We start from the raw sequence: 12,964 nt of genomic DNA, 5'->3' as shown, positions 1-12,964 counted from the left end.
CAGTGGAAGATGAAATGATCTTGAAAAGGCATAAAGTTAAAAATAAAACACTCTTTTGCAATATTTTAATAGTGTGTTATTTTTGTTTTTTTACAGTTTTAGGGCCTGTAACAGAAAGTGTGCAGGGCTATAACGTAAAGCGGGCGGGGTTGTAACAGGAAATGGGTGGAGCGGTGACTGAGAGTGGGCGGGACTATATAAAATAGGGGCTATGGCGAGAATGGGTGGGGTTATAACAGAAAGTGGGAGTGGCTAGTGGGGATTGTTGGGGTTGTATCTGAAAGTAGGCAGGGCTTTGTCTGAAAGTGAGCGGGGTTATAACAGAAAGTGGGTGGGCTATGACTGGGGGCGTGGCTGTAACAGCGTGGTTAGCGGGAGATGGTTGGGGATATGGCGAAAAGTGTGCGGGGTTATAACTGAAAGTGGGCGTGCTATGACTTGGGGAGTGGGCGGGGCCATAAGGAAAGGGGGCGTGGTTAACGGAACATGTGTTGGGTTATAACGGAAAGTGGGCGGGGTTATGCCTGAAAGTGGGTTGGACTGTAACGGAAAATGGCCGGGGCTAATGGGAAGTGGGTGGGGTTGTAGCGGGAAAAGTGGTTGGGGTTGTATCTGGAAGTGGGCGGGGCAAGTGCAAACTACTGACATACTGTTTGCTACTGACTGCATGCAAATTTATTTAATTTTTCTAATCTGTCATTACGGATCATCATATTTTTTTTACCCATCTATGGTTTTTATTCTTAAATGGCACCAAATTCAGCTAAAAGTGCAGCCTTACTAAAAGTAACAAAACAAACCAACAGACAATGCATTTACTGTAAACACATCATTGCTTTTTAAAATTTTTGGTTATGTGATGGCGTTGAATCTTCCCACCCTGAGTGATGACGGTTAGCAAAGATGGCGACGCTGTGAATATGGCTAATTCTGGGATTAATGTCAGGACTCTGAGAAAAAAAAGTCACTTTTTTTTTAACAGTGGGACTAATCCTCTTCCGTACAGATACAGTAAATGAGTGTAAAGTTGTACTGTGATGTTTTGGGCTGTGACTGGGGCTGACCCATGTCTCTTTATACTGCTGACTAATGATGCTGGGGCAGGAAAAGGTACGACCATCCCTGCTCGTGTTCATATTGTGTTCAGCCCGACTCTCGACCGTCATTGCCTCTGTCCATTCAGTTTTGGCTGAGCTGCTCTGGTGCATGCTTTGTTCTTTGGTTTCTGTACTTGTTCTTTTTATTGCTTTTCTTCATTCAGTGGCAGTGTGTGTGTGTGTGTGTGTGTGTGTTTGTATAGATGTTGTTTGGTTCAGTTTTTTCCACTCTTACACTTGTGGAATGGGAAAACTTTGATTTCTTTTAAACTTATTGTAGCTCTTGTGTTTTTTTCGAAGTCTGCACCACTTCTTCTTCTTCTTGACCCTGTCTGTCCTCCTGTCCAGATACCAACCAGGCCTTGCGGCTGTGTCTGGGTACCAAGACGACGGGGGCAGAGTTCGGAGCCGTCTCCGCTCTCAGCATCAACCATGACTGCTCACGACTTCTCTGCGGGTTTGCCAAAGGACAGGTACAGTTTACAGACACACAACACTGGTGAATCTGACAGTAGTGACGAGAAAGAAAACAAAGAGCTGAAAGCAGCAACGTGCTGTAATGAATGTGGATGCTGCTGCTGCTGCTGCTGCTGCTGCTGCACATCAGCACAATGTTGGTGTTTGTCAACAACCCACATTCAGTTTCAGATGAAGGAGCTTAGGACTGATCTCAGCTCAGTGTAACTGAGATGGATTCAATAGACTCGTCCTCTCCTCACTTCATGTAAACTGATGATTGTTATGTTCCTGGAGATATGATGAACAAACCCAACATCTGTCTGTGTCTGTCTCTGCCTCTGTCTCCGTCTCCATTTGTCTCCTTCTCTATGTCTCTGTCTGCCACTGCCTCTGTCTCTCTCTCTGTCTCCATATGTCTCTCTGTCTCTGCCTCTGTCTCTCTCTCTGTCTCCATATGTCTCTCTGTCTCTGCCTCTGTCTCTCTCTAACTCCATTTGTCTCTGCCTCTTTCTCTCTGTCTGTCCCCCTCTGTCTCTCTCTGTCTCCATATGTCTCTCTGTCTCTGTCTCTGTCTCTGCCACTGTCTCTCTCTAACTCCATTTGTCTCTCCCCCTGTCTCTCTGTCTCCATATGTCTCTCTGTCTCTGTCTTCCTTTGCCTCATTCTCTCTGCCTCTGTCTCCATCTGTCTGTCTGTCTGTCTGTCTGTCTGTCTGTCTGTCTGTCTGTCTGTCTGTCTGTCCGTCTATCTCTTTCTCTGTCTCTGTGTAGATCACCATGTGGGATCTAGCCAATGGGAAACTTCTGAGAACAATCACTGATGCCCACCCTCCAGGGACAGCTATATTACATGTGAAGGTATACGCGCGCACACACACACACACACACACACACACACACACACACACACACACACGCTCTCAGCTGTATGGTGAGCTCATACATTCCAGTCATTGGTAATGTGTCTCTGACCATGTCCCCCTGGTGTCTGTCCCTCTGCTTGTTGTTGTGTAGTTCACAGATGACCCAACTCTGGCAGTGTGTAATGACAGTGGAGGATCAGTGTTCGAGCTGGCTTTCAGGTAAATGACCCACTTTCCATTGTCAGTACTGAACCAATTATGGAACTATAGTGTCTGATTAGAGCAGCTTCTGGTGTTCAGATCAGAATTATTATAGTTAACTAAAACTAAGACTAGAGCTAAAACTAGCAGTAAAAAATAATTTAATAAACTGAAATAGAAATAAAAATAACAATTTTTCCTAAAACTAAATAAAAACTACAATGAACAATGCAAAACTAACTAAAACTAAACTGAATTGCAGTTTTAGTTTTCTTAGAGATGGCTAAAGTTGCAGGATAGAAAATTAAAAACTAAACTAAAACTGCTTCATCACTTGTTGAACTAACTAAAACTAAAATGGAAAAAAAAAAAGCAGGCTGAAAAACGAAATAAAAATAAAACCTAATAAAAAATGTAAAACTATAATAACCTTGGTTCAGATACATGATATCATATATGGGGTTGAGCTGTTCATCCTCTGTCATAGTGTTGATGTGTGTGTCCTGTTTGCAGGAGGGTGATGGGGATGCGCTCCTGTGACTCTCGCTGTCTCTTCAGTGGCTCTAAAGGGGAAGTCTGCTGCATCGAGCCGCTCCGCACTCCCCCAGACTTCAGAGACCATCCCATCACACACTACTCTCTGCTGGCTATGGCCTCTCTTACCAAAGTACACAAACACTCAGAGTGTTGCCACTTGTGCTTCTCCATTCAACTCCATAAAATGTGTTAAGTCTTTGTCTTTTGGTTTTCTTCTTTCAGATTCTGGTCATCGGACTGAAGCCCTCCCTGAAAGTCTGGCTGACGTTTGCCTACAGTAAGGTACGGCTCCACTTACACAATACCAGAGTGGGAGTTCAAACCAACTTATCAAAAACTTCACGACTGTGACAGCCCCATCTGTCTGTGTGTTGCTGTGACACTGTCACTCAAAACAAAGTGTAGAAGAAAAGCATCAGGACAAAAATAACAGGAATGTGCTGTTCAACAACCATGTAGAACCACGTAGAAGTGTTCAGCCTGAATAACAACGACCGTTTAGGAAATGGAGGTAAATCAGGAGTTGTAATGTTATTGTGTCTTGTTGTTGCTCTGCAGTCTGACCCGTCCAGTGTCCCTCAGCTGGCCTGGCAGTTTGTTCCAGTCCAGAAGACAGTCAACCCAGTCCTGGCTTTCTGTAAAGGGGACGCAGTCCACTTCCTCCAGGTATTGGACATTGTTTTTTTTTTTCCATGTCCTTTTATTGAGCATTTATAATACACATAAATGCCTTTATACAATCTAGGCTCATTTTGTTTACTGCTTATATGTTGAAGTCCACGATGGATCAAATAAAGCAGTGTTTTTCAAAATATAAAAGGATGTTGTACAAGAGCAGAAAGAGATGAAACTAAATAATGTCCAAGCAACAATCTAAATAAAAGGACATAATAAAGTAACACAAGTTTCAGGTGTAACTAGACAATTCAACGCAATGTGTTTACATTGCTGCGTCTGCCCAAGCTGAAGCTAAATGTTACTGCGTCCTACCTGACTGTAATTTATTCAGCTTGTAAAACTCCATGTAGTTCAGTCTGGCAGTAGTTTGAACAAACTTAATTTTTACCCCTAGAAAAAAAGTAGTTTTAGCAACTCTCGATACTCATTTAACTCAGCGTTAAATAAATCAACATGTGGTGTGGATGAAACAAAATATAATAGACTACAAACAATTCACACCAGCAGAAATATGCCTCTCAACTCAAGTTTTATTTTTTTAAAGAAATAAAGCTGACATTTTTGGTCAACATTCTGTAGATTCACCATGGGTGACATGTTTGGTAATATAAATGAAAATCCTACACCCATACCCACTTGTAAATCAGAAATGTAAATCAGTCAACAAAAATGTAATAAGAAATACAAAGAGGTCGACATATTCTAGATCGCTGTGTCTTGAACAACAATGTTTAAAACCATGACAGGAACTTCAGAGGCACTAACACTTAGGCACCAGCAGCACATGATTCATGCCTTTTTTCAAAGAGAGTTCTGGAACACAATAATGGTAAAATAGGTCTTTTTTAAAATAAAAAATATGACATGTTATTGGCCAAAATTGTAGTTTGTAAATTGAGTAGTTAAACTACAAAAATGATCCAAAAAGTAGTTGAAATACTTCATGCAGCACAAAATATGAATTACAGCTACAGTTACAGCAAATTGTAGTTGAGCTCTGTTAGTTCAACTACTGTACAGTACATGGAGTTTAAGTCTCCCCAACACTGGATTTATTCTTCTACTTTTTCCAGTGACCAGTGATTTTATTTTCAGTTACATTTAGCTCCCTGTCTTGGGAAGGTGCAGCCATTTTTACCTTGTTTCTATTTACAACATGCAGTCCTGGGCTGATCATTCCTTTCCTTTCACAGACAATATTATCAACAGACACAGTCACAATAACTAACATTTACTCTCAGACTAAGCATGTCCCATGTTACATATTTATGCAAAGGCAGTAATGTTGACCTCTGTTCTGCTGGTTGTTCAGGTGAAGAAGGAGGAGTCAGGGACCATCCATGTCATCAAGCAAAGACAGCTCCATCTCAGCTGTGACATCATCAATCTGAGTGTAAGTATATGATGGTAGCAACCCCCCCCCCCCCTCCTCAGAACTGCCCCCTGAACCTGGGTTTGGACCGGTCAGCAGCAGGTCCTGAGGAGTCCTGTGGTGTTTGACCTGTTCTCTGTGTCTCTGTGTCTCTGCAGTGGATCAACAGTCGCACACTGGTCCTGGTGGACAGCCATGAAAAACTGCACGTGGTGGATCGGCCCAGTCAAGAGGTTTTGGAGACTCTGGACTTGGAGCAGGTGCAACTGGTCTATAACAGCCGACATTTCAAATCGCTGGCCACAGGAGGGAATGTCTCCCAGGCTCTGGTGAGGGATTAGCTGATCAGGGACAAGATCAGAGGTTGTGTTACAGTCCTCACATTAAAGTGACAGTGGTTATGAAACGGATCGGAGAGATACTAGGTACTTGGGTAACACTTTATAATAAGTACACACTATTAAAGGTATAATATGTAGGAATTCCCCCCATCTAGCGGTGCGGTCGCATATCGGAACGTATTCTTGATGTTACATTCATGTGAAATCGGGTAGATGTCAGACAGACAACAGACGCTGCATGTAACAGGATAAACAAGCGTCTATGTAAACAAGTGGTCCACCAGCACGAGTCAAAACAATACAGGCGTGACAATATGTTGTCATGGTGATGTCCACGTTTTACCGTCTTTCTCTCGTCGAGTAAAATGACATCCGGTTGGTTTGCCGAAGGCCGTCTGCCTGACTGCACCTGAATGCAACATCAGTGCCTCCGTCCTTCCTCACACTACACAGTGGTGACAGTTTTAACAGGCGCTACCTGGAAAACTTTCTCCCCGAGCCGACAGCTCCGCTGAGTTTCTATGGTTACCTACGGTCACGCTGCCACTCAACGTAAAAAATGGCGATGCAACATGGCCGCCTCGGTTCGGTGCGTCAGCCACTTATGTATTTGTAACGACTTGTAACAACTCATTCTAAGGTACCAGAAAGCTTTCATCTGTATGCGGGTGTGATTCCACTTCAGTGAAATACGTATTTATGAAAGCAATATTTGATTTTTGCTAATAAAAAGCCAAATAAGTTACATACTGGGGCTTTAAGCATTAGTTAAGCATTAATAAATACTATTATACTATAATTCTTCATTTATAACGTATACTCATTGGTATGTAGTTTATAAATACAGTTAGTGTTTATCAATGATGAGTAAAACATGTTTAACTGTGTTTATAAACTACATACTAATGATTTTTCATGTGTTATAAATGATGAATTCAGTATTCAATGCTTAATAGTGTCTGTGTACTTATTATTAAGTGTTACCGGTAGCTGATCTTAAATATACACGCAGCAATGTTGGGCTGAGAAGAACTTTAGTTTTTTAAAGTTTCAAAAAACATACCACAGGTTCTAAGAGCTGTGAAACCTGATGATCTGAACCCACTAACTGAGCTCAGAAGCTAAACGCAATGAAAATCAGTTTTTACTTCTACCATTAAGAAACTGAAGTCTAAACACTGATGAAGTGACGCTGCTGTTGGAGCTGCAGGTTTCACACAGAGAAACAAACAAAGTTGTCCTGTTATTGTGTTTATTTATTGAGTTACTGTTGTTGAGTCTTGTCATTAATTAGACTTTAAAAATCCACAATAGCGGCAATACCCTGATTCTCCCAGAGCAAAAAAGTGTTATCGTCAGTGAGGCAGGGTTGTCATAAGGATTTTCTAATTTGATACAAAATTTGAAAGAGCTTGCAGCGGATGTGAGGGATTGAGTTTAGGAGAAGCTGCTAGGAGGTGGAGGCAGTGACGTCACCCAGATGTGCATTTTGCCTTATTTGGATATGGACATAGGTCAGTTCTGGAACAAGTAGAGGAGCCTGGGCAGTGTTGCATTTTAATTGCATTGACATGACCTATCAGAGGTGAAGGTAACAGTCTGCAGGATTCGAGACTGGATTTTAATTTATCTATCTATCATATCCAAAAAATTCAATGTAGAAATCAGCTTGTGGCCTTTGGGGATTGTAACACTCAAGTACTTGATTCTATCAGAGGTGATTTGAAATGGTAAGTTTTTAGAAATTTGGGGCTAAATCACCTTTTAAGGGGCAAAAGTTCACTCAATTTATCCCAATTTACAGTAGGCTATAACCAGAATTCTTTTTCAAATTTTCCACACTAACCGAGGTTGATTTATCTGTCACTCACGTCCCTTCTCACACTTTCTGTCGTCACCACCGCTCTTTTTTCCATTCACCCACTACCTGGCTCCACCACCGGCCTCTGTCTCTCTGTGTGGTAGCTAAACTTTCCCATGTGACCTTGTTCCAGTGGCGTGTGGAGGGTTAACGGTGCGTCTGTGTTTCAGGCTTTAGTCGGGGAGAAGGCCTGTTATCAGTCCGTCTCCAGCTACGCAGGGCAGGTCGTCTTCCTGGGCACAAAGGTACCGTGTGTGATTCTTCATTGACCAATCGTTGAAAAACAATCATTCCATTCATTGATAACCACTTTTTAAACAGCACCTGTGTCTCAGGAGCAGGTCGTCCACCAATCAGAGGGTTGGTGGCTCAGTTCCTGCCTCAACCACCGCCCAACCACCGTGATCAAACATGATTGTTTGATTGTTGTTGATTGTGATTATGATTGTTCTTTAACAATGTGATATTGTCGTGTCTTGCAGTCGGCTCACATCATGACTCTCAGGAACTGGAGAGAGGTATGAATGAATGATTTACTGTCTGGTTCGTTACATAAGTCTGTGTGTGCGTTATCACAGGATGACAACATCCTTGTTTAAGGGAGGATCTGTAAATCAACCGATCTGAAACACTGTTTACAGAATAAGATAACATATTCCTTCATTTGTCCCACGATGGGGAGATTTTCATCATTGCAGCATCAAACATCAATGAGAGAAAAATGTCAGTACAAGAACCAATGAACCAGTATGATATATACAGACATAGCCTACTTGATCTATCCATGTATAGCAGGGAAAATAAGCATTGAACGCGGCAACGTTATTCTCAGTAAATATATCTCTAATGGGGCTATTGACATGACATGTTCACCAGATGTCGGTAACATATCTGTCCATAAATGAAGTTATATGTAATAAAGTGAAATGACACAGGGAATAAGTATTGAACACATGATGAAAAGAAAAGGAGGAGGCATAGAAAAGAATGAAAGACAAGAAAACAGCTGGAATCTGTCAGTGTTTAGAAAGTCCTCCTGTCTCCTGTCAGTGTTTAGAAAGTCATCCTGTCTCCTGTCAGTGCTCATTAATCAGCTGCTTTAGTCCTGATTGATGCCTATGAAACGATTTCTATCACCAAGGTGTCACACAAGAAGCATCTGATGATGGGTCAAAGCAAAGAGCTCTCTGTCTCAAGACCTTCACAACCTTATTTTGATGCCGTTGGTTACTGACGTGTTTCTAAACCCCTGAATGCACCGTTGGGGCCAAAAGAACATCGTTTGACCATAAACCAGGTGCTCCTGCAAGAGACAGAGTCAGGGCAAGACAGAGTCAAAGAAGAGTTGTCCAAGAGCCAAGGAGCACTCACAGAGAGCTTTAGACTGACCTGGAATTAGCAGGTACAGGTGTAAAAAAACAAAAAAAAAGAGTAATGCACTCAACCACCATGGCCTCTATGCATGCTCACCATGCAAAATGTATTTTCTCCATTGTATGAACATAATCCAGGTGATTAGACATAATTTTTTCTGCAGGTTGTAAAACTGTTTTCACGAACAACACTGTAAAGACCTGAACACATCACAGCAACACAGTTCAGTGACAAATCTATTACAAACCAAACAACTAACTAATATGAGAAGGAGTGAGCACTCTGCCCCTTGCTGCTGTGGACTGAGAGTACCATGATTCCCTTTCCATATGAGTGACACTACAATAAATCAGAGCTATACATACATGTTCTGCTGCTTCTGTAGTACAGCGAGTCTCCCCTGGCCCAAGGTCTGCTTCCAGTTTGACATCTAAAGAAAAATGCTTGTGAAAGGCTTCCAGGAGCATTCTTCAGCTTGCTGCCACAGTGACCCAACCACAGCTCAGAGTATCTACCCTCTCAATGGACTCTATCTTCTCATTTCCCCTGTTATATTTATGAAAAACATAAATCCTGTATATCAGTAAAACCACAATGACCCTGTCAGCATCAGTGGTGAAGCAGTTGAGATGCTGGAGAGCCACAGAGACTTGCCATCCGCAAACTCAGAGCCCTCTCAGTTGCTACCCCACCTTTTGCTTTTACTTTACAAAAGCATTGTTCAGCCCGTCCTCCTTTACGGCTCACCCTGCTTCTTTAATACATCGATTTGTATTCACAGTCTCCATGTTTTTGTGACTGTTTGTGGTGGCTGTATGGAAAATGAAGGAAAATTTCCTGTAAGGGGCACATAAAACTTAATCTACTATAATCTAATTTAATCTAATGATGGTGCACTGGGTAAACACTGTAAAACTCGATGAACAGAGGTTTTTAGTAGAAAATCCTTGGTCTGATCCACATCTTCCTTGTCTCTGTGTCCAGCGTCTAGACTGTCTGCTGAAGCAGGAGCACTTTGTTGAGACACTGTCTTTGGCCTGGTCCTTCCATGAAGGGACTGCTAAAGCTGTGGTTGGTGAGTGTGATACACAACTTACAGTATAGTTCTGATCTTTACTTGTTGGTCCTGAAGCTGTTTTATTAATGTGGATTTGAACATTTCACTCAAATAATGTCAGTATCTATGTGTGTGTCATTTTGAATGAGAACTGGACTCTAAACTAATCAGATCAGTCAGCTTATGTCATATTGTTGGAAACGCATAATAAAACATGGGAGATCTGTGTAGTGCTGAATGTTTCAGAGCAGCTCCTGCAGTGTTTGTTATTCTTTTTCTAAATATGTTTTGTTTATTGATATAAAATCTGATGTTGCTGATGCCTGTTTGTTTCAGGCCTATTTGGAGACCCCATCAAAAGGAAGGCGGTGGTGAGCGACAAGGTAAGAACAGGAAACCAAACCAAACCACCGTCGTTGTATTGAACCTCTTTGTTCTGGAGTACCTCACCTTTTTTATGTTTTCTTCTCTCTGTGGACAGATGGTGGAGATCCTTTGCCAGTTTGCAGAGCACGCTTTGAAGAAATGTCCAGAACAAGGCAAGATCCAAGTGATGGAGCAACATTTCCACGTAAGTTAACACACCTGCAGAGTTGGTCATCCATCCATCCATCCATCCATCCATCCATCCATCCATCCATCCATCCATCCATCCAGCCAGCCAGCCAGCCAGCCAGCCAGCCAGCCAGCCAGCCAGCCAGAACTTTGTTGAGGCCAAATGAGAAAGTCAAGCTAAGACAAGCTAGCAACGCATAATCATGGCCGACAAGGTTGTGCTTGAAACAAAAGCAGCATAGATGAGTAGGTAGATAGAGGAATGGAGCGTTACACTGATGCTGCATTCACACGCAGTCGGGCAGACGGCCGTCGGTAACAAACCAGATGTCATTTTAGTCACAGAAGTCGAGGGAAAGCTGGTAAAACGTGCACAACACAATACACATTGTCACGTGTATTGTTTTGCCTCGCTTGTTTATGCCGTTACATGCAGCGGCTGTCGTCCGTCTGCCCAATTTCACGTGAATGCAGCATGAAAAATACGATTGAGTGGCTAGATGGGAGTAATTCCTACACAATGTACCTTTAAACTTGTCCCTCAACTTAACATTCTGAGAATCGGAACAGCACTAGCACTTTGCGGGAGTGCGTATTTTTGAGGTTTAAGATAGGAATTGGAATTCACCATAAGTATCCAAAAACAGAATAGGCTCAGACCCCTAAGGGTAATGGCATTTAAAGAGGAACTAAGCAGGATTTTCCTGTGGCTATGCCACATTTTTACCATAATTAAAAAGGCCATGCAGCAGATGCTTTGTACTCTATGCTGTGATGCATCATGGTCTATCAATCACTCCCCATGCACATCAGTGAACCTTAGGTGCCCATGGTTCAGATTTTTACACATCCACTTGAAAGCCTAAACGTTTACTTGTCTTCCATATCCCACCCACTGACTGATGGATCCTATTGTAACCAGATAATCAGTGTTATTTACTTCACGTGTCTGTGGTCATAATGTTATGTCTGATGTTATTGTCTTTCTCTTCAACACGGCTCCTCAGTGGGATGTGGTGTGTCATTACCATTGCCTCAGTCTAGACTGTTCTGGTCTGTGGTTTGCTGATGGTGGAACAAGTTACCAGAGTCTCTCTATCTTCAAGAGTGTGTTGCAGGCTCCTCTCTAAAAGCCTAATATGTCAAACCAGTTTTAACTATGACATTTTCACTGCCACTTCTTTACCTGATCCTCTTGCACTACATCAAATACAAGTGGTACTTACTCACCCAGCACTGAGGCTTGGGTGTTATCCATCACTAGTAAGTCACTGCTCAAACTAATGAGCATGTAATGTAATACTTTTCAACCACAGATGAAGGTTATTTGAATTCATCTCACAGGACTGTTGGAGTGTGTTAGACATATTTGAAGGGTGAAGATTAAAATATCAATATCTGGTCTCTCTGTCTCTGTGGTGCGTACAGGATGTGGTTCCAGTCCTGGTGGATTACTGCCTGCTGCTGCAACGAGCGTAAGTATAAACATTTCTATGTAAGATTGACTGACTAAAAGAGGCTGGTGAGAGCTGAGGGATCCGGTTACATCAGTCATCAGCCAAATGAAATGCCAAGTGACTTTTCAGAAGGCAGTGGTGAAGCTTTGCAAGCCTGCAGTAAAGGTCAAGTGAGCTGCAGCCGCGCTTGTGGCGAGGCAAGACAGGTTTATTAGTATAGCCCAATTTTACAGTGCAACAGTTTGTCTCAAAGGGCTTTTCACAGCATCATAACAACATCCTCTGCTCTTAGACCCTCACATCCACTGAGGAAAAACTCCCAAGAACAAAAAAAAGGAGAAACCTCAGGGTGAGACAGAGGAGGGGCAGGACAGGCAGATGTGACAGATGTTGTGCACAGACAAGAAAAAAATAAATAAATAATACATTTTATTTATAGAGCACTTTTCAAAACAAATGTTACAAAGTGCTTTCCAAGTAAAAACAATTAAAATGAAAAAATTAAATAAAAAAGAAATCTTACAACATGGAATAATACGGAAGATAAGATAGTTCAGTCAGACAACTCACGATTAAAAATGTTTATTGCAGCTTCATTATACATTTGAGTTTGGCGTCAAGGCTCCGACTTCATCACTCCCTGAGAATAGGATTTCATTAAAGTATATGGGAGTGATGAGCGACTATTTTAACCCGGAGCCTACAGGTGGATGCTGGGGTGGTGGTGGGGCAGAAAATAGGGTAGAGCTGTGAGATGCTGCTGTGTCACAGACGAGCAAAGAGGACGATGGGTAAGTCCCCCATCTTAAATAGACCGCCAACTTGAGAGGGTGTGTGTATGATGTCATGAGAGTGACGCAGCGCAGCTCGAGTTGGCTGCCTGAACTAGCTTGCAGGCTTTGCTCCATTTCTGTCAAGAGGATCCATTGAAAGCAGCTTCTGGTGGGCAGGCTGGAGGGAGAGCAGACCAGCTTAATGGGAGTGCCGGTGGGAAGGCTGGTTCATGAGCAGAGAGGGCAGGCCGGTTTAGAAGCAGAGGAAAGGAGGTGATGCAGGCAGCAGTTGCTGCAGAGGGATGGAGCTCTGGAGAGATCTGTGGAAACACAGAGAGAG

The 12,964-nt window shown here is 42.5% G+C and overlaps 1 protein-coding gene across 2 annotated transcripts in view; it reads left to right on the top strand.

Moving 5' to 3' along the window:
• vps8 (VPS8 subunit of CORVET complex) overlaps positions 1 to 12,964 on the top strand; it is a 48,590-nt gene that overhangs the window by 19,287 nt on the left and 16,339 nt on the right. The window contains exons 7-20 of one of the 2 annotated variants that reach the window (XM_085800853.1): positions 1,446 to 1,570; positions 2,327 to 2,413; positions 2,570 to 2,637; positions 3,133 to 3,286; positions 3,379 to 3,438; positions 3,715 to 3,822; positions 5,147 to 5,227; positions 5,365 to 5,466; positions 7,579 to 7,653; positions 7,891 to 7,926; positions 9,767 to 9,857; positions 10,176 to 10,222; positions 10,321 to 10,410; positions 11,823 to 11,869. In XM_085800853.1, the coding sequence (XP_085656979.1) occupies positions 1,446 to 1,570; positions 2,327 to 2,413; positions 2,570 to 2,637; positions 3,133 to 3,286; positions 3,379 to 3,438; positions 3,715 to 3,822; positions 5,147 to 5,227; positions 5,365 to 5,466; positions 7,579 to 7,653; positions 7,891 to 7,926; positions 9,767 to 9,857; positions 10,176 to 10,222; positions 10,321 to 10,410; positions 11,823 to 11,869 (1,171 nt within the window). Of the gene's footprint in view, positions 1 to 1,445; positions 1,571 to 2,326; positions 2,414 to 2,569; positions 2,638 to 3,132; positions 3,287 to 3,378; positions 3,439 to 3,714; positions 3,823 to 5,146; positions 5,228 to 5,364; positions 5,536 to 7,578; positions 7,654 to 7,890; positions 7,927 to 9,766; positions 9,858 to 10,175; positions 10,223 to 10,320; positions 10,411 to 11,822; positions 11,870 to 12,964 lie in introns of both variants that reach the window. The other variant, XM_085800852.1, reaches the window with a different exon arrangement.

The sequence above is a fragment of the Trachurus japonicus genome, chromosome 15, assembly GCF_045865225.1.
Source record: "Trachurus japonicus isolate A0001 chromosome 15, Traja_1.0".
NCBI lineage: Eukaryota > Metazoa > Chordata > Actinopteri > Carangiformes > Carangidae > Trachurus > Trachurus japonicus.
This window is presented reverse-complemented; position numbering and strand designations above follow the sequence as displayed.